The 20,909-nt window shown below is 46.2% G+C and overlaps 1 protein-coding gene across 4 annotated transcripts in view; it reads left to right on the forward strand.

Annotated features, from left to right (window-relative positions):
- PIAS1 (protein inhibitor of activated STAT 1) overlaps window positions 1-19,161 on the forward strand; it is a 143,339-nt gene extending 124,178 nt beyond the window's left edge. For all 4 annotated transcript variants that reach the window (XM_008268843.4, XM_051822324.2, XM_051822325.2 and 1 more), the window contains exons 9-14: window positions 3,885-4,045; window positions 5,953-6,083; window positions 6,650-6,830; window positions 10,573-10,715; window positions 12,001-12,038; window positions 15,338-19,161. In XM_008268843.4, coding sequence (XP_008267065.1) covers window positions 3,885-4,045; window positions 5,953-6,083; window positions 6,650-6,830; window positions 10,573-10,715; window positions 12,001-12,038; window positions 15,338-15,631 — 948 coding nt within the window. In that variant the 3' untranslated portion in view covers window positions 15,632-19,161. The remainder of the gene's footprint in view (window positions 1-3,884; window positions 4,046-5,952; window positions 6,084-6,649; window positions 6,831-10,572; window positions 10,716-12,000; window positions 12,039-15,337) is intronic.
- Window positions 19,162-20,909: the final 1,748 nt, after the last annotated feature.

Below are 20,909 nucleotides of genomic sequence, written 5' to 3' on the forward strand. Positions count from 1 at the left end.
AGCTCCCGGCTCCCGGCTCCCGGCTCCCGGCTCCCGGCTCCTGGCTCCTGGCTCCTGGCTCCTGGGTTTGGCCTGGCCCAGCCCCAGCTGTTGCAGACATCTGGTGAGTGAGCCAGTGGATGGAGGCTCTGTCTTTCTTCCTCTCTCTGCAACTCTGCTTTCAGATAAATAAGTAAATCTATATAAAACAAAAAGAAAATGCGTAAGATTCCATTTTAACTAAGTCTGGGAAAAAAGGCTTGTTCTGCATTCTCACTTAAACAGACTTTACAGTTATTCTAATATGTGATAGTTATAACATTTATGTTAAACACTTATGCATTTAAGACTCCAGGATAAGTCTTTGAAGTTTTGATTTATGGAACCAGTTTTGATTTTTATAGTGGAGACACTCTTTCTTTGTTATTAGAAAAATGTTAATCACATTTTGTTCCTTGCACCTCTTAATTTAGTGGGTCAGCTCTAAAAATTTTTTATGCCTCTCCCCTACTCTTCCCTCTTTAATTCCAACAGTTTTCACAGTACATTTTAAAATGACATTTTAAAAAATTCAGATTATAGGAAAAAACTATATAATCCATAATTATAATACATTCATAGGTCTGTTTGGCTAAAGGGAGAATCCATTTACAGTTATTCTGAAACAGTAAGGCCATATATTTTAGGTATATTTTTGCCAAAAAAATAAAATTTAGTAATGATAGCACATCTAAATACCATATTTATTAAATAATGAGATTTGTTCCCTTTGAAATATGTAAATATGGTGTTTCCCTGTGCATTTGAATTGCCCTTGTGATCTGCAGAGCTCAAATTAAGTTGGTTTCTGTTGTTCGTGTACCATTTAGCTAAAGGCAACAAAAACAATTAAAGAGGTTTTTGTTCTTTGGAAACTTTTTAGTTGTGACTTATTAAAAATAGAGCTGGAAGAATCTTTGAGAACCCACATTGTGAGATACTGTTCAGACTTGTAACTCAAATACAAATAATTTGAGTTGATAAAATGGAAATCTACTTACGAAATTTATTATGAAAAAGCTACACTTCTTCCTCTCCATACAAGGAAAAAAAGTACATATTTTATTGCTGTTTTGGTGTCCTTTTGGTATAAGCTGGTTTAAACTTAAAACTTGAATATTCTCACAGCAACATCAGTTACCGATAGCAAGGTTAAGGGCTTTTGGAAACAGCTTTATGAGTTGTTTCCAAAGTGTTCATTGGAAAATGATGCAAGTATCCATCACCTCCTGAGAAGAGAAGAAGGTGACTTGTAATAACAGGAAGGAGGTGTTCAGAGCTTAGCCTCTTCCAAGTTAGAGAAAATCAGTGTGCATTTCTTGGGTATATATTTAGATCTTAGTGATTGTGTAAAAATAATCACGTAACAGTTATTTTATGATTCTTCAAAGCACGTGTTAGTGATTATTTTAAAACAGGAATATGAGGATTATCACGTAATGGCTATTTTATGATTGTTCAAAGCACAGCATTTGTGTGACAGCCCATACACAGTGCATTTGAAAGTGAAGTTCTGCTTTCCTATACCCATCTATAAATGCCTTCCCTGCACCATTCTTGTTGCTTAAAATCTGTAGGTCACCTTGTCAGTGTAGCTGATCATAAAGGCTTAAGAGTTGTTCTCTTGCCTAAGAGATCTGACAGTTGGGGGATTATAGAGATGGAGTTCTTTGAGATGAAGGCTTTGGAGAACAGCTGCTGTTCAGTGTATAGATCCTGTGAGTCCTGGCATGGGTTCTGAAACAATCTGTATGTTTTCTCATCCCATCCATTGTCTCCCTAAATTACCAGAACTGTATTTGTCTATGATTTTTAGCCTACTGTTTCTCTACTTAGTGGTAAGGCAGAAGCAAAAATACCTACTTGGTAGGAATTTGTACTTCACAAGTACGCTAAGATCTGACTTATAAACATTTAGAACATTTACAAACATTTATTTTGGTACCACCAAACAGTGTCACCTGGAAAATGTTTCTGGATGTGAATAGGTGATGACTTTTCTGTTCCAGGAACTAGTTTGTTGTTTGGCCTTTTTATCAAGTATTCATGTAAGTCAAATTGTAAAAATGGAATCAAAGCTGTTAGGTGTGAGCATAGTATAGAAGAATGGTGGAGCTGCAGTTTGGGTGGACCTCCTAGCATACAAATGCTCTAAAGCAAATATATTTCTGTACTTTAATTAAGAAGGCTGATATTTAGTGAAAACTTACTATGCACTAGGCACTGTGTAATAAACTTATTCTGTGGGGTAGATGCTCTTCTTATCCCCTTACAAATGACTAAATAACACTCAGGATTCACACTGTAAGTAATTGGGGCAAGAATTCAGAGCGAAGAACTCTATCTCCAGAACTCATACTCCGGGCTTGCTGGCCGTGTGCTTGCCGTGCGCACCACCATGAGTGACCCTCCTGGAAGTGCCCATGGTGCACGGGACCATCATCCCGGAGTGTAGCAGGCACATCTCCCCGTGCCGAGGGCCAGGAGATGACTCCCACTTAACTTCAGTGAGAGGAAGCTCAGAGATAAATGGGTAATGGAACTGTGCGCATGGGGTAGTGTTGGAAGTACAGGGGAGGGGGCTGACCAAAACTCTGAGGCGCTGCTGTCTGTACTTCTGATAGTAGGAAGCACTGTGTCTCCCTTATGAAAGGTGTATAACGTCCTTTTTCATTCCTTATCACTACGTATGGTTGCAGTAAGGAGGAAGCAGTGGTGCTTACAGATAGAAAAAGAGGCCCAGAAAGGTTAAGTGCCTTTCCTAGAGGCACAGTAAATCATTGGTACCAGAACAATAATTTTGGGCTCCAGCTGACAGTTAATTTCCTTGGTAGACTAGGAAATTGCACATTTCCCTGAAATTCTCTAAGCCAAGAATCTTTTCCTCATTGAACTCATACCCTTTGCGAGCATTTCTGTTTTTCGAGTGTAGAGATATGTGGGAAATCTTTTCCTGGTGTTCAGGAAATAACGTGGTTATTGAAAGTAGGTAACTGTACTGCATAGGCTGTGTGGGCTTTGGGGTCCCCACGATGGTACTAGGTGACCTCAGGGACGGAAGTTGATGGGCGAGCTCCCTGTGCAGATCTCTGGGCGTTCTCTCTGCTTCGGGCCAAAGCGCAGTAGCTCGAAGACCAGGTGGAGCAGATTTCCTCACTCATGGGATCAGCTCAGCCTGTGTCAGCTGAAGCAACGTTGGCAGCAGGGGAGAAGTCTCCTGGCATGCTGGCCGGGCGGAGGGCCAGGGCCAGGTGCTGCCTTGCCTGTGGTGGTGGTGCCGGTGGGGTGGATTAGGGAGAGCACACCCCTGCCTTCCTCCTCAGAGCTGCCACCTAGCAATTATGTGAAGCTTCACGAGGACTGATTGATATTGATCGTTTGGTCCAGTGAGCTACTTTCATTCAGAGATAAAACTGATAGTGAATATTGTGTCTCTGCAGTATTCACTAAAACATTCTTGTCTCGAATCCCCAGTTAAATGGTGCTTCCCTTTTGCGGAATCAGGAACTGCTTTGAGGATCTGGTGAAAGTCCTCTTCAGAAAAGTGCTTATACCTGGTTGCGCATATGATTTCAAAGGGTTCATTGCCCCACCCACCACAAGCTGATCCATAGGCTGTGGAGTAAATAACCTTTATGGTTGGCATTCTCTCCTCATGTGTTTGACATCCAAAGAAATCGTGTACTTTTTTAGCCTGTAGATGTTTCACAGAAAATGTATTTAATGTTCTTTCACATTGATGAAAAGTAAATATAGAATGCTGTAAGTGAGAACTCATACGTATTGTGTTTCAGGAGCTTTTTATCAGAGCTTACTTTTCAGACAACTGTTAGGCGTAACGTCTGCTCTCTCCTTCTCTTTGAAAGCTCGGTAAGATGCGGCTGACAATTCCGTGCCGGGCCCTTACCTGCTCCCATCTGCAGTGCTTTGATGCAACTCTGTATATTCAGATGAACGAGAAAAAACCAACCTGGGTTTGTCCTGTGTGTGATAAGAAGGCTCCGTATGAACACCTTATTATAGATGGGTATGTCAACTTCTCTTCCTCATACCTGGGTCTGTTATCCTTTGAGTTTGGAATAAAAATTCTACAGGTAATGTTTTCTCAGTTACGCATTTGTAAGATTTTCATGGCTCTTGAAGTCAGTATTTTCATAGCAATTAAGTAGTAGTGTGAAGATTTTCCTTTTTAGTGTGATGTCCCCTTGTTTGAAAATGCGGCCGGCTCTGCGGCTCACTAGGCTAATCCTCCACCTGTGGCACCGGCACCCTGGGTTCTAGTCCCGGTCGGGGCACTGGATTCTGTCCCGGTTGCACCTCTTCCAGGCCAGCTCTCTGTTGTGGCCAGGGAGTGCAGTGGAGGATGGCCCAAGTGCTTGGGCCCTGCACCCGCATGGGAGACCAGGAGAAGCACCTGGCTCCTGCCTTCGGATCAGCGTGGTGCGCCAGCCGCAGCGGCTATTGTAGGGGAACCAACGGCAAAGGAAGAACTTTCTCTCTCTCTCTCTCTCTCACTGTCCACTCTGCCTGTCAAAAAAAAAAAAAAAAAAAAGCATACTTTACTGTGTATGCCTTCTAACGTTTTCCCGTTTTTAAAGCACCAGTGTTTTTGAGCAGGGTATGCATGTTTCCTAACATGAGTCCACCTGTCCCCATATATGCTAACCATTTGGAGAAGGCATGAAAGAATTACGAAATTCGGTTTAACTCTAGCTCATCAAAAAAGTGGAGTTTTTAGTGGAAGTTAGCCTGTTTCTGGAGATTGGATCAAGCTTCAGTTTTGGCCTGTTCTCCCACAGTAGGGTTCCTACAACTGATCAGCACACTGGCTAGCAGCCTCCTTTGTTTATCCATTTCCTCTTTATTCTTCTTTCCTTTTTTTTTTTTTTAATCTAAAGCATTATAATAATTACGTGTTTGTTGTTAATACTATGTTCTTATTAGACGTCTTGGGATGTTCTTTGAGATTTACCCCTATTATTCTGTAGCCTTTCTTTCTTTCGTTCGTTCGTTCCTGAGCAAAAATATGAAAAAGAGTATTTCCTGCACTCTCCTGCAAAACACTTAAAGCAACTTACTTTTGAGAAACACAGGAGTCTGAAATGGTAACATCAGAAATGGAATGTATGTGTGGGCACAAGTGTAACCTAGAGCTTGGTGTAGCTACAAACCCCGTGCCCTGGGTGTATCTGCTTACCTCTTCAGAGATGAGGGTGAGGCTTGCGGATGACCTGGGTAGTGGCGGCTCACCGACTCTGCATGCTGCGTAGCCTTGAGGTTCCCCCTTTCTTGTAATGAAAGCTGTCAAACATTCTTTGTAAGACACATTGGACAGCTCAGGAAGGAGCTCTTTTTGGTGTATAATTTTCTAGGTTTTGCTTTCACATAATTGGGATTGTTTGTTGTTCAGGATATTTATTCTTTTGTTTCATTTAACTTTATAACCTAAGAATTTGACCGTGATGTTCTGCTTTCGTTGTAAATATCTGTGTTTGAAGATGTCTGCATGATGCTTTTTCAGGGAGGCAGTTTATCAGATAAGAGTTGCTTAGTGCAGGCAGTTTGGAATTTTTGAAAAGTATAAAGAAAAATAATCCTGAAAGTCAGCACTGTAACTGCTCTTCTACTGCTACCCAGACACAGTTTTATTTTGGATTCATCATTTTGTTTTCTTGGCCTTTTTTCGCTTTCTGTAAACATTTTTGCATGTTATTAGAATCTTTAAAAATGTAATTTTTTCATCCATAGTTTTAGTAACAGTTTTCCTACTTAGCAGTGGTTTTTGAGAACAACTGTAATTTGCCTGTTCTGCTTTCTCTTTCCCTGTTCATACTTGTACAAAACCTAAACAGCCTGAATGTTTCTTGAACAGTAATATTTCTAATTTGTCTTCATTTAAAATGGGATATTCCAAGGACAATTTTTTTTTTGTAGCTTATTTATGGAAATCCTAAAATACTGTACAGACTGTGATGAAATACAATTTAAGGAGGATGGCTCTTGGGCACCCATGAGATCCAAAAAGGAAGTACAGGAAGTTCCTGCCTCTTACAACGGAGTCGACGGTAAGTGATCATGTTTCACGAGGGTGGGGCAGCCTCCCTGCTGCTGCAAGCCCTGGTTTTCAATATCAGAATTCATACTTTTCTAAAAAAATGAGTAGCTTATGGAGATTTCCAGTGATTCTTACTAAGCTCTTCATTAAGTGCTTAGAAGTAGTAGAACTACTTCTTAATTCCTTTCTTTGCCAGCTTTTAAAATTTTCTGATAAAAGATTTCAAAGTAACCTAATAAGTCATTTTTAACAGACTTGAGACAGAGTAATGAATGGTTCTTTTGCATTTTTTTTTCCTCATTGGCTTTTAATATGTTTTTGCTGGAAGGAGGCCATGAGGTTTTAAAAAATATCACCATTTTTATGTGATTTTATACTGTACTGTACAGAAAAATATATATAATATACAGTCTGTTCTCAAACGACTTTTATTCTGATAGTTATTTTGATTGTTTACCCAAATTCACAACTGTCTTTCAAAACAAGTTTTGTTAAACTCAGTTGGGTTTCCACTCTGAGAAAAGCAGGGCGTGTCATGGATATTCTGTGCCTTGTTTTCTAAACATTCCCACACAGGATGCCTGAGCTCCACATTGGAGCATCAGGTGACTTCCCACCACTCGTCCTCAAATAAAAACAAGAAAGTCGAGGTGATTGATCTAACCATTGACAGCTCATCTGACGAGGAGGAGGAAGAGCCATCTGCCAAGAGGACCTGCCCTTCCCTGTCCCCCACGTCGCCACTCAATAATAAAGGGTAAGTACTGAGGTCAGAACTCAGTGTGAAAGGTAACTTAGTAAGTAGTAATTAAAGAGCTGCTGAATTAAATGATTTGTGCTTGGTTGTCAATTTGGCAATCAAAGAATAGGTTGAATTTTCCTTGTGTGTGATATTCTTGAGAGTTCAGATGATGCACTGGAAGGGCGCTTGGATATAGTGTAGTATCAAAAGCAATTCTCAGACTTTAGTGTAGATGAGACTTACCGAGAGCTTATCAAAATACGCGGTTGCTCCCCCGTGCCAGGTGGGGGCTGGGACAGTGTGTATTCCTGCTGTGTTCCCAGGTGACCCTGCTACTGTCCATCAGATCTAGAACACTTGTTCACTGGAAGGTTGACCCGTTGGAAAGCAGAGGAAGCCTAGGTGATGTGGACCTGGGCCTCAGGGTGTTTGTGATCTGGCAGTGAAGGAGGTCAGAGATGACTTCGGCTGCAGGACGCAGACTTGTTTCCCGTATTTCCTCTTAGTCATAGATCAATGATAGTGTACCTTGGCTACTTCTGTTTAGCTCAGGAAGCACTGTTAATCTACTTTGTGTAAAACAACCTGTGCTAAACATGCATGGTAGTGTAATGAGTAAATACAGAGCTGAACACTATGGAGATGACAGAAGCAGCAGCAAACTCTACCTGCACTCTGAAGCAGACTGTTTGTCCCGGAAACACATTGGGGATGCTCAGCAGGGAGATTTTGTGTGTAGTGTGGCATAGCTGTCGCCTGCTAATGGGAAACCTACAAATAGATGTGCCCCGTTCTGGGTGCATCTCAAGAGAATGACGTAGCCCTTTGAAACTGAATAGGAGCTATTTAAAAAGTCTTCAAACAAAAAGTAACCCATTAGGAAGGGATGTGAGGGGGAGAGGGAAGTCCATAAATGGCGTTGCTATGGATTTCAAGGTTCAAGGGGGAGCATTGCTACCAGGCCAAGAGTAGACGTTTCTGTGCTTGAAAGAAAATCTTTTTCAGGTCTGATAGGCATGATGAGATCAAAAAATATTTAAAGCAAGCGTTACACGGGTTATTGCATTCAGGAGTTGTTTATTTGAGTATGCGGACAGAAATGAAGACATTAAAAAACAGTACCATTATTCTAAACACAGTAAATATTTAAACCAGTTTATGAACAGTTTCTCTGAGGGAATCCCACCTTGACAGCCCTTACGTGGCAAACCTGACCTTGCTGTTGTACTGACCTGAGAAACTGAGGGGGAGCAAAGGTCAGTTTACTTAAAGCCAGCATGGTTAGAATAAATATCTATAGAATGCAAATTCCAAGCTGTTTTATAAGTATCAGACCATAGTCTGACCAAATAGATAGTCAGCCATCCATATCTGATGTTTCTACATCTCCTGTGGACTGAAAATATCCAGAAAAAAAAAAATCACACCAGTACTGAACACCTGTAGACTTAAAAAAAAATTTCCTTGCCATTATTCCCTAAGCAATGCAGTATCACAGCTGGTTACAAAGCATGCACTTCGTGTGAGTATTGTAAGTCATCCAGGGCTGCCTCACAGTACCCAGAAGGACCGTGTGGGTTTTATGCAAATACTGGGCTATTGTGAACATCTACAGATTTTGATATAGATACTGAGGGACAACTGTGTTGTGAGTTTTTAAGACCATAATTGGCAACATTAAAAGATATTTCTTAAACTTCTAGGTATGTGAATACTTTTGAGTTAATATGCATCATTATGTATGTTGGTTCTTTAGAATAGTGATAACAGTCCTGTGTGTGTGTGTGTGTGTGTGTGTGTACATACATATAATACACATAAACTATGCTATAGTTTTCCCATGTGGCTAGATGTTTTTTTTCCTTCAAGGAAACTTTTTAGATATTTACTTTGCTATGTCTATAAAAATAGCTCTGTGTGTTAATGTTTGAAAAAATTACATTAGATGTATTAACTACTTCCTGAGTTTCCCAGTGACTAATTGAACCCAGATACAGTATTTGCAGATGCCAGTCCTTTTTCTATTTTCAGGTAAAACAAGAAACCTGACAATTTACAAGATCTTTAGAAGGAGAATACACCACAGTAGTAGCCATTTTACAGCATGATTCGCCAGTAGCTAGAGAACTAAGCCCAGCGTGGTGTGTGTGTTAGTTATTGTGCAGAATAAAGGTGGAAAAGCATCTCAAAGCATTATCACAAAATTGCAAGTACAGCAGCCAGCCAGGGGCCAGGAAGAAGCAGAAGTCACTAACTGTAAAACCACTTGGCCAGAGTTCCACTGAGTGTCCATTTGTCCAGAAGTGTACCGTACCGTTCAGTGTACTGAGATGTTCCCCGAGATGAGCCTCTCGAATGCTTTCTTCTCTCCTGCAGTCCCCTGGGCACTGTCAGAGGACATGGCTAGTGGAACATGGTAGTTTTTGTAGATGTAAGAGATTTAATTAATTTTCCATTAGATGAGACACTTTCACAAGGAAGATGAGAGTGTGTTGTATATTTCATACCCCATTGATGAAAACGTGGTAGGTAGATGGTCCTAACTAGAACTCTGTTCCCAGAAACCCAACCTGGGCATCTTTTGAAATATTCTGTGCCTTTGAAATTGCCTCACCACACCCAAAAAACTTCATATGAAGCATTCAAAACCAAATATAGCCTCTTTAACCCTTGCTGCTTCTTGGTTTTCTATAATGTAATGCCTGTGAGCTTTTTGTATGACTGGGATAACCTACAACCCTGTTTCTGCCCAGGGTGGTTACATTTCTTTCATTTTCTTCTCCAAATTAGTCACATTCATACTTTTCTCTTTCCTTGCTTCCTTCCTTCCTTTTTCCCTTTTCCTTATATTTTGCTAAAGAGAAACAAGATCTGAATACTCAGCTAATATAGACATTTCACTCTTTTCCTTTTTTTCATGTTCTGATTATGCTCTTCTTCCTTTAAAAACTCTCCACTTGGGGCCGGCGCTGTGGCGCAACGGGTTAAAGCCCTCGCCCGAAGCGCCGGCATCCCATATGGGCACCGATTCTAGTCCCGGCTGCTCCACTTCCAATCCAGCTCTCTGCTATGGTCTGGGAAAGCAGTGGACGATGGCCCAAGTCCTTGGGCCCCTGCACCCGTGTGGGAGACCCGGAGGAAGCTCCTGGCTCCTGGCTTCGGATTGGCACAGCTCCAGCCGTTGTGGCCATCTGGAGAGTGAACCATTGGATGGAAGACCTCTCTCTCTGTAACTCTGTGTTTCAAATAAATAAAATAGATCTTTAAAAAACAAACAAACAAACAAACAAAAACTCTCCACCTTTCCACTGGGAGCACCTCTTGTTTCAGTTCTACAAGGCTTTTATGCCAACAGTGTGCTGACAGAGGTGCTGGACATTGGATGTACCGAGACAGATACCAGCCAGTTTTGGTCCTCATGAAACTCACGTAGGTGCTTTTCACATGTATCCTGCTGAAGTGGCTTAGACATGCCTTTCCCTACATTCTCAAAGTGTAGATGATGGTGTCTCAAAGACTGTGTAATCTGTGCGTATGGATGCTGGATACCATTGCATGCATCTGTTTCTCTCTGTAGCCTCCATAAAATGCTATATTAATTGGGCAGATTATTTCCTCATCATTGTGGATTGTGTAAATTGTATATCACTTTGCCCGTTTTTTGCTTTGATATCCAGCACAAAAGCTAGGGCTCGTAGTGAAATGCAACCTGTTTCAACTAACTCATGGAAATTATGCGAACATTTCCTTCTTACAGCATTTTAAGTCTTCCACATCAAGCATCTCCAGTATCTCGCACCCCCAGCCTTCCTGCTGTGGACACAAGCTACATCAACACGTCCCTCATCCAAGACTACAGGCATCCTTTCCACATGACGCCCATGCCTTACGACCTGCAAGGTGAGTCGCCGTGGCTTCCGAGTTGTCACACGGCATCAAGCATTCCTCTGATCCGTGTGGTCCTCTGTGGGTGCGCCTGAGCAAGAACTGGAAGATTGGGAGAGCAGGCCCCAAGGGATTGAGAGAAATAATAGAACATGGTCACGAATCTGTCCCAGTCATTGTGGGTAACTGCTGTATTATCTTTTAGGTAATGCTGAATTGAGAGACTTGCAAGTTTTCTCTTTTGCTCTAGTGAATTAAAAGCAGTGAGAACTGTCACTCATTTGTATAATGTATTTGGAGTTCGTAATAATCATTTGCACTATTGGAAAGTATTGTTAGTTTTCATATCTTTGTAGTTTAGTAATTTGTAAATTAATCAAGTCATGCAGGAATATTTTTCTTTGTTATTACAGAAAGCCCATATTATATCCCATGAATATGTTCAATTTTTATGGATCCGTTTTTAAAAGCTATATATGCTCACTGTAGTGAATTCCATACAAAACAGTGAAAATTTTCCTCTACCATTCTCCCAAGTCCACAGTCCAGAAGTTCCATTTGCCCTTAACTGTTGGTTAGATGCCTTTCCGTAGCTTTTGTCTTAATGTTTGAAGCATACTGTCGCTCCTAAGGATCGCGGTGCTAAGTCAGCACTTGAGCTGTAATGAGGAGCAGGCAGCGCGTGGGCCCCGTGGTCTCCATGTGCTGGTGGTACGCTTTGCCCTGGGTTTAGCTGTCCTCCCGAGGCATCTCAGTCGCCTTGTTTACTTTGCTCCTGACCACATCACAGTCGAGAATGGGTGCAGGGAGGCCCACCCCCCCCCCCACCCCCCACCCCGGGCTCTGGCCGCTGCAGAGATTCCAAGTTACAGTCTGGTACAGATGGTGGCAGTGAGCAACTCTGAGGAAGAAAAGGAAAATTTGGGCTGTGGCTTGCTTATTACTCTTGGAACTTCAAACTTTCTCCTCTGCAAAATGAGGCCAGAAATGATCAGATGCCTCACGAGGTGCCTGTGAGGGGGAATGAGAGGAATGGAGGAGAGCGGGCCGGTGCGCGGCCAGCAGCCGGTCCCCAGCTGCTCAGACAGAGGTGCGGGGAGGCGGCGTCTCTGCTTGCGCCGCGCCCTCAGCATTCAGAGGAGGGAGAGGCGCAGGACACTCAGCTTGAAGTCAGATTCCAAAAGGCAGAGGAGTTAGGATTTATGTTTGTTTTCCAAGTACTGGGCATTTGGAAAGGGGTTTTACTATGTTTTTTTGTTTTTGTTTTTTCCAAAACTAAAATAATTTTTCTCTCCCATAGGATTAGATTTCTTCCCTTTCTTATCAGGAGACAATCAGGTATGTTACATGAAAAAAGTTACCATTATTTTACTTGTACATTCAAAATATTTAAAAGTCTAATATGTTATCCAGGAGGCAGAATACATTTCTCTGGAAAATTCAGAGTGACCCATGCCTGTTATAGTTAGGTCTGGGAGTGTGGATGAGAGCCCTGGCCTCAGTAGAGCCTGCATCCGTCTGTGGGCTCGCAGTACTGTCTGGAAGAGCAGCTGCAGGCAGCTGGATGGAGAGACGATTCCTGGAGACGCAGTCACACGCCACACGGCGTAGACCATCCCCGTGCTGAGGGCTCACAAGAGGATGACTTGCTGTAGCCCAGTGACATCACAGTTGGGTCACGTCAGCACACTGCCTTCCTGTGCGTGCGTGGGTGTGGGGATAAGCAGACCTAGCGTTGCCAGTCACGGGCGAGCACAGCATGTACAGTTATGCTCACTGCATAACACTTGATAGTGATCAAAAGCATCTCACTGGCTTATGTCTATTACACCACACCACATTGGTAACTTTTGACCGGCTCCTGCTAACCCTACCGATGAACAGGAGAGTTTCAGAAGTATGCCACACTTCATTGGCAGCAGCCCTCTCTCTCATGTCTACTGATTGTGCCCTTCTAGAGCGTGCTTGATTTAATCTGATTTCTTTGGTTCGCTGAGGTCCCTAAATGTAGAAAACCCCTCGCTGACACTGCCCAGTAAGAAGCCACACTGATTGACCCAGAAACAAAATATAAGGTGATTAACGAAAGTTGAAAATCAGTGATGGGGGCTGGCTCTGTGGTGTAGCTGGTAAAGCCGCCACATGTGTTACCAGCATCCCATATGGGCATCAGTTCGAGTCCTGGCTGCTCCACTTCCTATCCAGCTCCCTGCTAATGGGCCTGGGAAAGCAGGGGAAGCTGGCCCAAGTGCTTAGGCTCCTGCCACCCACGTGGGAGACCCAGATAAAGCTCCTGGCTCCTGGCTTCTACCTAGCCCAGCCCCAGCTGTTGCGGCCATCTCGGGAAGTGAACCAGAGGCTGGAAGATCTCTTTGTCTCTCCCTCTCGCTCTCTGTGACGCTGCCTTTCAAATAAATTAATCTAAAAAAAAAGAAAAAAGAAAATGGATGACGGTGTCGCTCAGCAGTCAGGCCTGTCCCATGGCGAGGTAGCTCCTGTCTTGATGGACAGACGTGGAGGAAAGGAAGCTGTTGGAGGAGCCGCTTTACTGAAGGCAGCAGGACCAGTGAGACGGCCAGAGGGGCCCACACCAAGGGTGGAGAAACTTGTGCTGACCTGGGTTGGTGACAGGCTCATCCCTCTTGGCACCATGGTGATCGTAGCCAAAGCTCTGATCAGAACGGAAGTTTGCAAGGTTGAAAGAGGCCAGGCTCAGCTTCGATGTTGAGCTCACTGCCAGCTGTGGGTGACGTGAACACCCGAGAGGCCTCATTCATCACGCATCGTGAAGGTGAGCGGTGGATCCGCACGTGCTGATGCGACGGCAGCCGAAGAAAGAGCTGTTGGAAATGGAATCGGCTGACTGCGGAGGGGCCTTCCTTGCCGGAGCTGATCCTCACTGTGGAGGATGCCTCCCTGTCCTGGAAACGGATGCCCGCAAGGACTTCGTCCATGAGGAGGCCAGGCCAGTGCCAGGTTTCGCGGCTAGGGTAACAGTCTGGCTTGCGGGCCGTGAAGCCGAGCGTGATGTGGCACGGTGCGAGTGCCAGGGCTTTCGAGCCTGTCAGCAAGCACACACTGCACGCACTGCAGGAGCAGCAGCAAGTCACGGATGGCCCCGCCCCTCCTCCGAGATGCCCTCCTGAATTGCTTTGCCAGAGCACTGGAGAAGTACGGGGTGGAGGGCAACACGCCTTCAGGGTTTTGGTGACTGTTGTAAGGCTCCCAGCGCCTTTTCTGTGGTGCCGTTTGTCCCGGGATGAAAGGACAGTTTCTTCCTCCAGACTCAGATCCAGCCAGTGGGTGAAGATTCATAAGGCCCTCCCTCTATGCAAGGGAGATCTTTGCCCAGGCTACCACAGCTGCGTAGACACAGGTGCAGCCCTGGAAGGACTCCCCGGACCTTGCGTGGGCCTGCTGTGGCGTCACCCAGGAGTACATGGTTGGCATCTGCAAGAGAGTCATCCGTGACTTCAGAAGATGTGCCAAGGACGCAGAGGTGGCAGCAGCCATCCAGGCTGGGGCTGAGCCGGGCGGGTGAGGATGACCCAAGGGGCTGCCGGAGCTGCTTCCTGAGGAGTCCAGGAGGGAGGAGGTGCAGAGGGGCCAGAGGAAAGGGCAGTGCGAGAGGAGAGGGCGCTGCCCAGAGGTCTGCAGTGACGTTGAGCAGAAGGCCTGCACAGCCTGACACGCTCCCTAAGAAGCGTGGAACATGGGCCCCAAGCGGGACATGCTCCATAACTAAACAAGGATCCTCACGGGCGCCGCTGCTTGTGAGCAAGCCTGTGGTGACCGACAGCCCGACAGCAGACCGCCTGGACAGACGGCCTGGACAGAGAGCGGCCCTCGGGCGGGGCTCCGTCAGCAGGCCAGACGGCGGAGACAGCGGCGCGAGTGTGCTGTGGCCCGCTGGCCTGCCGGCGGGACAGGAGGCAGGGGCGGAAGACAGCGACAGGCGAGATCCTCACCCAGTGTAGCCTGCGCTCATGTGTTTTTCATTTTTAATAAAAATATTTTCTGAAAATTTAGTCCAAAAATGCTTATAGAATAAAGATATGAGGAAAAAACTTTATATAGCTGTATAGTATGTATTTTAAGCTAAGTGTTACTAAATAGTCAAAAAGTTTTAAGACTTAAAGTGTTTATAAAGTAGACAAGTCACAGGAGGAGAAGCCGTGTTAGGGGAGCCACAGGCCATGCTGTGTGGTGCAGGTGGGTGGCAGGTGCGGCCGCCCAGCTCTGGGTGAGCGTGCTGCAGGGTCCAGGTAACGAAGGCATTGCCTGCTGCCGCGGTGCCCGGACGTGGCCCCATCATTGAGTGCCGTGTGACTGGAACTCCTTAGGAGAAAGCGGGTGGACTGTGCTGCTGCTTCTGGCCATATTCTTCTTTGGCAAGTAGAATTTTGAGAATTGCTTGCCTTACAAATTAAAACAAAAAATTACTATTTTCCAGTTCCGGATGGAAAGATGTGTCTCAGAGATAGTTAGTCATTACATAAGGCCATTGGGTTTTGCACACGTTTAGGAAACCACCGATCCTCAGGACGCAGTAGCAGTAGGAGTGCACTCTGCAGAAAAGGGGTTGGCTGGTTGTGTCGTTAGCATTAACGTGTCTCGGCCCTTGCCCCCCCCCCCAGCATTACAACACCTCGCTGCTGGCCGCCGCCGCCGCCGCCGTCTCGGACGATCAGGACCTCCTGCACTCCTCGCGGTTTTTCCCGTATACCTCCTCGCAGATGTTTCTCGATCAGCTGAGTGCAGGAGGCAGCACCTCATTGCCGACCACCAACGGGAGCAGCAGTGGCAGTAACAGCAGCCTCGTGTCCTCCAACAGCCTGCGGGAGAGCCACAGCCACCCGGTGGCCAGCAGGAGCGGCACGGACACGGCGTCCATCTTCGGCATCATCCCAGACATAATCTCCTTGGACTGAGCCCCCGGCCCAGAGTCAATGAACTCGGCAGAAAGAAGAGAACTTTGTGCTGTTTTACCTTATTCTGTTTAGAAAAGTACACAAGCGTGTTTTTTTCCTTTTTTTAGGGAAAAAATTAAAAGAAATGTACAGAGAACAAAACTATATTTTCAGTTTTACTTTTGTATATAAATCTAAGACTGCCTGTCTGATAAAACACTTATAAAAAAAAAAGAGAAAAGAAAAAAGAAAAATCAAGCACCCACAAACCACCTTCAGTTCATTTTTTCCTGGATTCTGAAGATTTTTCATCAGTTGTCCTCTGGTTTTGGTTTTATTTTACTTCAATGGCATTATTTTATTTGCAATAACAGAAAAGGAATTGCATGTATGAAGTTTTAAATTGTGGGCTTTGTTGTGGGGAGGGGTTGGGGGGATGGTTTGATTTCCATTTTCTAAATATGACAGACTTGGATTCTGTCTGCGTGTGTGTGTGTGCATATTTTATCCAGCCTTAAGTTATAAGTTTCATCTGTCCCACTGCATTCCTGTATTTCCAGGACATGGCTCGTGCGTGCGTGTGTCTGTGTGGATATTTTTCTGTCGTTGCTGTTCCCTCTCCTCCCGAGTTTGCGTTCAGTTCACACATCCGTTGCCTGCTTCTTTCAAACTGCTTTGAGGGTCTTGAACTCACACGGGAGCCCTTTTCGCAACCAGCCCAGTTGCGTGTTCTCTCCGCCAGGTGTTCTCCCCTGAGGATTTGCCTTAGGCTAATGGAGGAGAGCCCCCCCGGGTGGGGAGTGGGCTTGGCAGACCTGGGGTAATGCGCATCCGTCTAGTTCTTGATTCTCAGCCCGGATTGCCAGCATTGCGTGTCTACACCCAGCCTGTGACTACCTGCGTGTTTGGCCACAGGGTAGCAAGTTTTCATGGAAGATCACTCATGCCAAAGGACGATGGAAAAGTGCTTAGGAAGCCCTGCTGGGTGTCCTGTGCAGCCGACAGAGGTAAGGTGACGCCACCTCAGGAGGAGAGACAAGTCCGTTATCCCAAAGGGGCGTTCTCTCTGGAAAACGCAGTGCTGCACGTCCGTCTGTAGGAATGTGAGCAGTTGATGAGCAGTTGAAATTCCACGTGGACTTGATCCACTTCTTTTCCACTCTGGCTCTGAGTGTTCTTATTCCCTTAGCCTGTCTGCCGTGGTCGTTTTCTTCACCTTCTCATGACAACCATGACACGGGAAAGTCACTTTTTAAAACCGCGTGGGTCAGTCTGATCTGCTCTTGCTCATCGGATGTGTAATGTTGACAGCTGCTGCTCAGGGTGGGGAGGGAGGAGAGGCGGCTTCACCTGCGCTCCAGAAGCCGCGTCAGAGAAAGCGTTCGGTCTCAGGTGTGGACACTGCCTTTGAGCTGATGGACAGTGCAGGGATAGGTAACGGAAAAAAGTCACAGGAGGGGTGTGGTGATGCCAGTCCCAACTGGTAGCGTTCTCAGAGCTGATGAAGGACCACCTTTGCGTGTCCACTGGTCCTGTGGGATCTTGCATTGGTGACAAAGTGACATGCTTTAACCCAGGCGGAGTTCATGCTGGCTGTATCTTCAGTTGTGTGACAGAAGTAATGGTTCTCATGACTGTGTGGCATCTAAAAAGAACATGTTTCTACAGCATCTCTGCTACTAAATTGTTGACTTGAATTTTGGAAAAAAAAAAAAACAGTTGGTGTTGCTATGTATATGTGTGTGTGTATATATGTATTTATAAACAGGTGTGTGTGAGTAACAAGTGAGTTACATAGTCTTCCCCTGGGCGTGTGGACTCCACACAGAAGTGGCTGGCTGTAGTCAGGAAACAACTTGTAACTTTGGAAAAGCAGATTGGTTGTCAGTTCACACAGGAGATAGTTTTTAAATGAATCTGGTGTTACAGTGAGTCCACACTAAACTCTCATTACCATATTAATCAAAGCTAATTCCTAATATTACATTTTTGTGTCTGAATTTGTATTTGGGTTTCAGTTTCTGATTTTATATTGCAATAGGAGACAGACTTCTGTTAATTCAGCTCCTTCGGGTAAAATCCTGAATAGTTTTCTTTACTCATTTTTTTTCCTCAGTCGTTCGTGGTCTCAGAATTCTGATCAGTAACTTCGTATATGATGCTGAATTAGGAGCTCTTTGAATGATTCAGTTGGAAACCCACCCTCTACTTTCTTCAGCCCGGTGGTGTTTGTTGTGGAAGACGGAGGGCTGCTGTCCCTCAGTGGCCTGCATTGCGCCGCCCTTAGGGAAGACGGGTGACAGGGAGAAGTCGGTGTCCAGTGGCGTTCGTCCTGATCTCGTTCCGTGTCTGACTTTTTAGTTCATTCCACTCTGTGAGGAGTTTGTTTCCTTCCGTTGGTAACGTTCCACAGTGTTGTGCTGGGTCGTGGCGGTCGCTCGCTCCCTAGCGTCCTGCTCCCCGGAAGTCGGCCCTGGCCTGGGCTGTCACCAGCAGCACCCAGTCCGGCCTGCTTCTCCGTCTCCGCATCTTCAGTGAGAGTCCCTCGCCCCTTCCTCTTCCTTGCTCGGCTCTCCCTTGCTCCCCAGCCCGCCCCAATGGTGACAGTGAGTGCCAGAAGAGTGGGGGCACCTGTGCCACCCCCTCACTCTGGCTGCTCGCGAGGGGTGTGCGCATGTCTGTGTCTCCGTACAGTGCTGTCTGTCCGCACATGTGTGTATCGGACGCTGTCTGCACACGTCTGATGAGACCGCTGTTGGGCTAGCAGCGTTGAAGTGGCTTTTCTTTACTTTGTGGGCATTATTGGACACATCTATTAAAAACAAAAAGTCTGAACCGAAACCACGCCACGTGTGGTGACTGAGTATTTTGAGCATGGAATTTTTTTCCTGTCAGTTTAGACATTAGCACAACTCTGCATCATTACTGACTTAAGATTCACTTAAGCTTCAGAAAAATGTGATTTCCTGGCATTTTTTTCCTTTGAGCCAAGTGTCTGAAATCTGAATGAGAAAATGGATCCCAGCTGTGTACATTTTAAAATGCGGAAAGAACATTGCTTTTAGGACAATTTGAATTTTAAATACATAAAACTCTCAAAGATCTTCAGGACTCTTTAAAGCACATTTGAAATTATTTTAGTAAGAATGTTTGTTTTATTAATACATGTTGGATTCTGTTTTTTAGTTGAACACAAAGCTTAGGTTTCAGAGAGCAGGAGGGAGACTAGCTGGTGGCCCCAGAGAGTGCTGCTGATAATTGTTTAATTAACAAGGGGAAAATGTATATAAACAGATATAAAAGCTACCATAAATTCCATGAACTTCAATCTGTGATTCATTGCCTTAAACTTTCTCTCTTAGAATTTCCATACCGCATGCCAAACCAGTAAAACGGCTTTTAAAACATGTATAGTAGACCAATGTCAGTTTGTATAAAAGTACCAAGTGAAAATATTTATTACATGCATTGGAAAGAAATTGTTTACCTATTGAATGTTACCTGTTTATGTAGAGCTCTTTAGATGTAATAAAAGAAAAGCCTTCAGTTAATTTGTCTTCTGTAAGAGTAACACACTGGATAGATGAGGGGCCGGGCCCCTGCAAGAGAGGTGCCAGTGCCATGGAACCCACAACGCGCTCCTGGCAGGATTGCGGAGCGTGGCCGGGGCTGGCTCTCGCGGCATGGGCAGGGGAGTTGTTCACGCACAGCCCTCGCCCCCTCTTCTCAGAATCGGGCCGCCTGGTGGACCACAGCGTCTGGGCAGCTTTACATCTGTTCAGTGGCTGCAGTTCGAGGGCTCTTGTTGCAAATGACACCAGGTGCCCGGTGAACCCCTGGACATTGCACTGGAGAGAGCACGAGACCTGGACAACGGCAGCGGAAGGGCCCCAAATCCAAACCCTTGCGGGCTCCTACCTCCCAGGCACCGGGCGCGCAGCAGGAGGGCCGAGCGGTTGCAGCGGCGTGTTTGTGGTGTGCTGCGGTTCGGGCTCTTGTTAGGCACGTGGGGTTCGTGAAGCTTGCGTGCAAGCCTCACTGGGACCAGTCAGTGGTAAATGTAGACAAAAAAGCTCCCAGGGAAAGGGCTGTGGTTTATTCATAGAGCCCAGAGCTTCCGTTTCCTGTCCCATCGGTGTCTGGCTCCTGTCTGCTCCCTGGTATTGCAGATGGGCTGCGCGGGATTTGCCTCCTGGTGTTGAAACAGAGGGTCTCTGACCCTTGAGCTTCATCTGAAAGCACAACCTGGAAGGCCTCGGTCTCTACCCAGCAGCAGGTGCACTGCCCGTGTAAGCACCAGGGCTCCTCAGCTTGCTCTGGCCTCCTGCAGGGTCATGGGAACAGCCGCAGACATTCTGTTTCTGTTTTTGTAATTTTTTTTTAATATTTGTTTGAAAGGCAGAGTTACCCAAAGAGGCGGAGCACATAAGCACTTCCAGCTGCTGGTTCACTCCCCAAATAGCTGCAACAGCCAGGGCCGGGCCAGGTTGAAGCCAGGAGCCTGGCACTGCGTCCTGGCCTCCCCGGTGGGTGGCAGTGCCCCAGGCATGTTCATTGGGTTGGAGATGGGGCAGCCGCAGCTCAGACCACCATACAGAATAGAATGCTCATGTCCTAGGTGGCAGCCTCACCCCCTCACCACAGTGCGGGCTCCTGTGTTTGTATTTCTTAAAGAAGCCTACCAAATCACGTAGGGCTCAACGCCCCGCAAAACCTGGATCTGCCCCGGCACCGCAGGACCCAAGCTCCCAATCACTTGTCGCAACCTCACGTCATCGGTGTCGGGGCATTTGCTGCCTGCCGCTCACCGCCACCCCCAGGAACCCTTCCTGCAGCTCCTGGGAGCTCTTGCGGCCATTGGCAAGCACACTGTTGGGAAAACAGCCGGCCCCTTTGTCAGGGCTGCAGGTCCCCGCAGGGCTAAGCCCTCGGTGAGGCACTTGGGGCTTGTGTACCCTCCCGCTGGACGTGACGGCCCCTCCGGGTGTTTTTCTTCTGCCACAACCCAGAGCCCAGTGTCCACGCGAGGATGAGCATCTACCTGGAGCTCTGCACCCCCCGTGTGTCCCTCCGGCAAGGGCGGGGGCGCCTCAGTGTTGAGCAGCACCTCCTAAGTGACCCAAAGGCGCTTGAGCTGGAGGGCCGCCGCCCTCTGACTCCCAGTAGTGCTGGGGCAGTGGCTTAAGGCCATGGTCAGGCCCAGCGCACAGGAGAAAAGGGTCCAGGAAGGCCTTCTGTGCAGGTGCTCAGAGTGCGAGCCCCCGGCTGCTGGCTGCTGTGGGTGTGGTTAGGGTGAGGT

Source organism: Oryctolagus cuniculus, chromosome 12 (assembly GCF_964237555.1).
Source record: "Oryctolagus cuniculus chromosome 12, mOryCun1.1, whole genome shotgun sequence".
NCBI classification, from domain to species: domain Eukaryota; kingdom Metazoa; phylum Chordata; class Mammalia; order Lagomorpha; family Leporidae; genus Oryctolagus; species Oryctolagus cuniculus.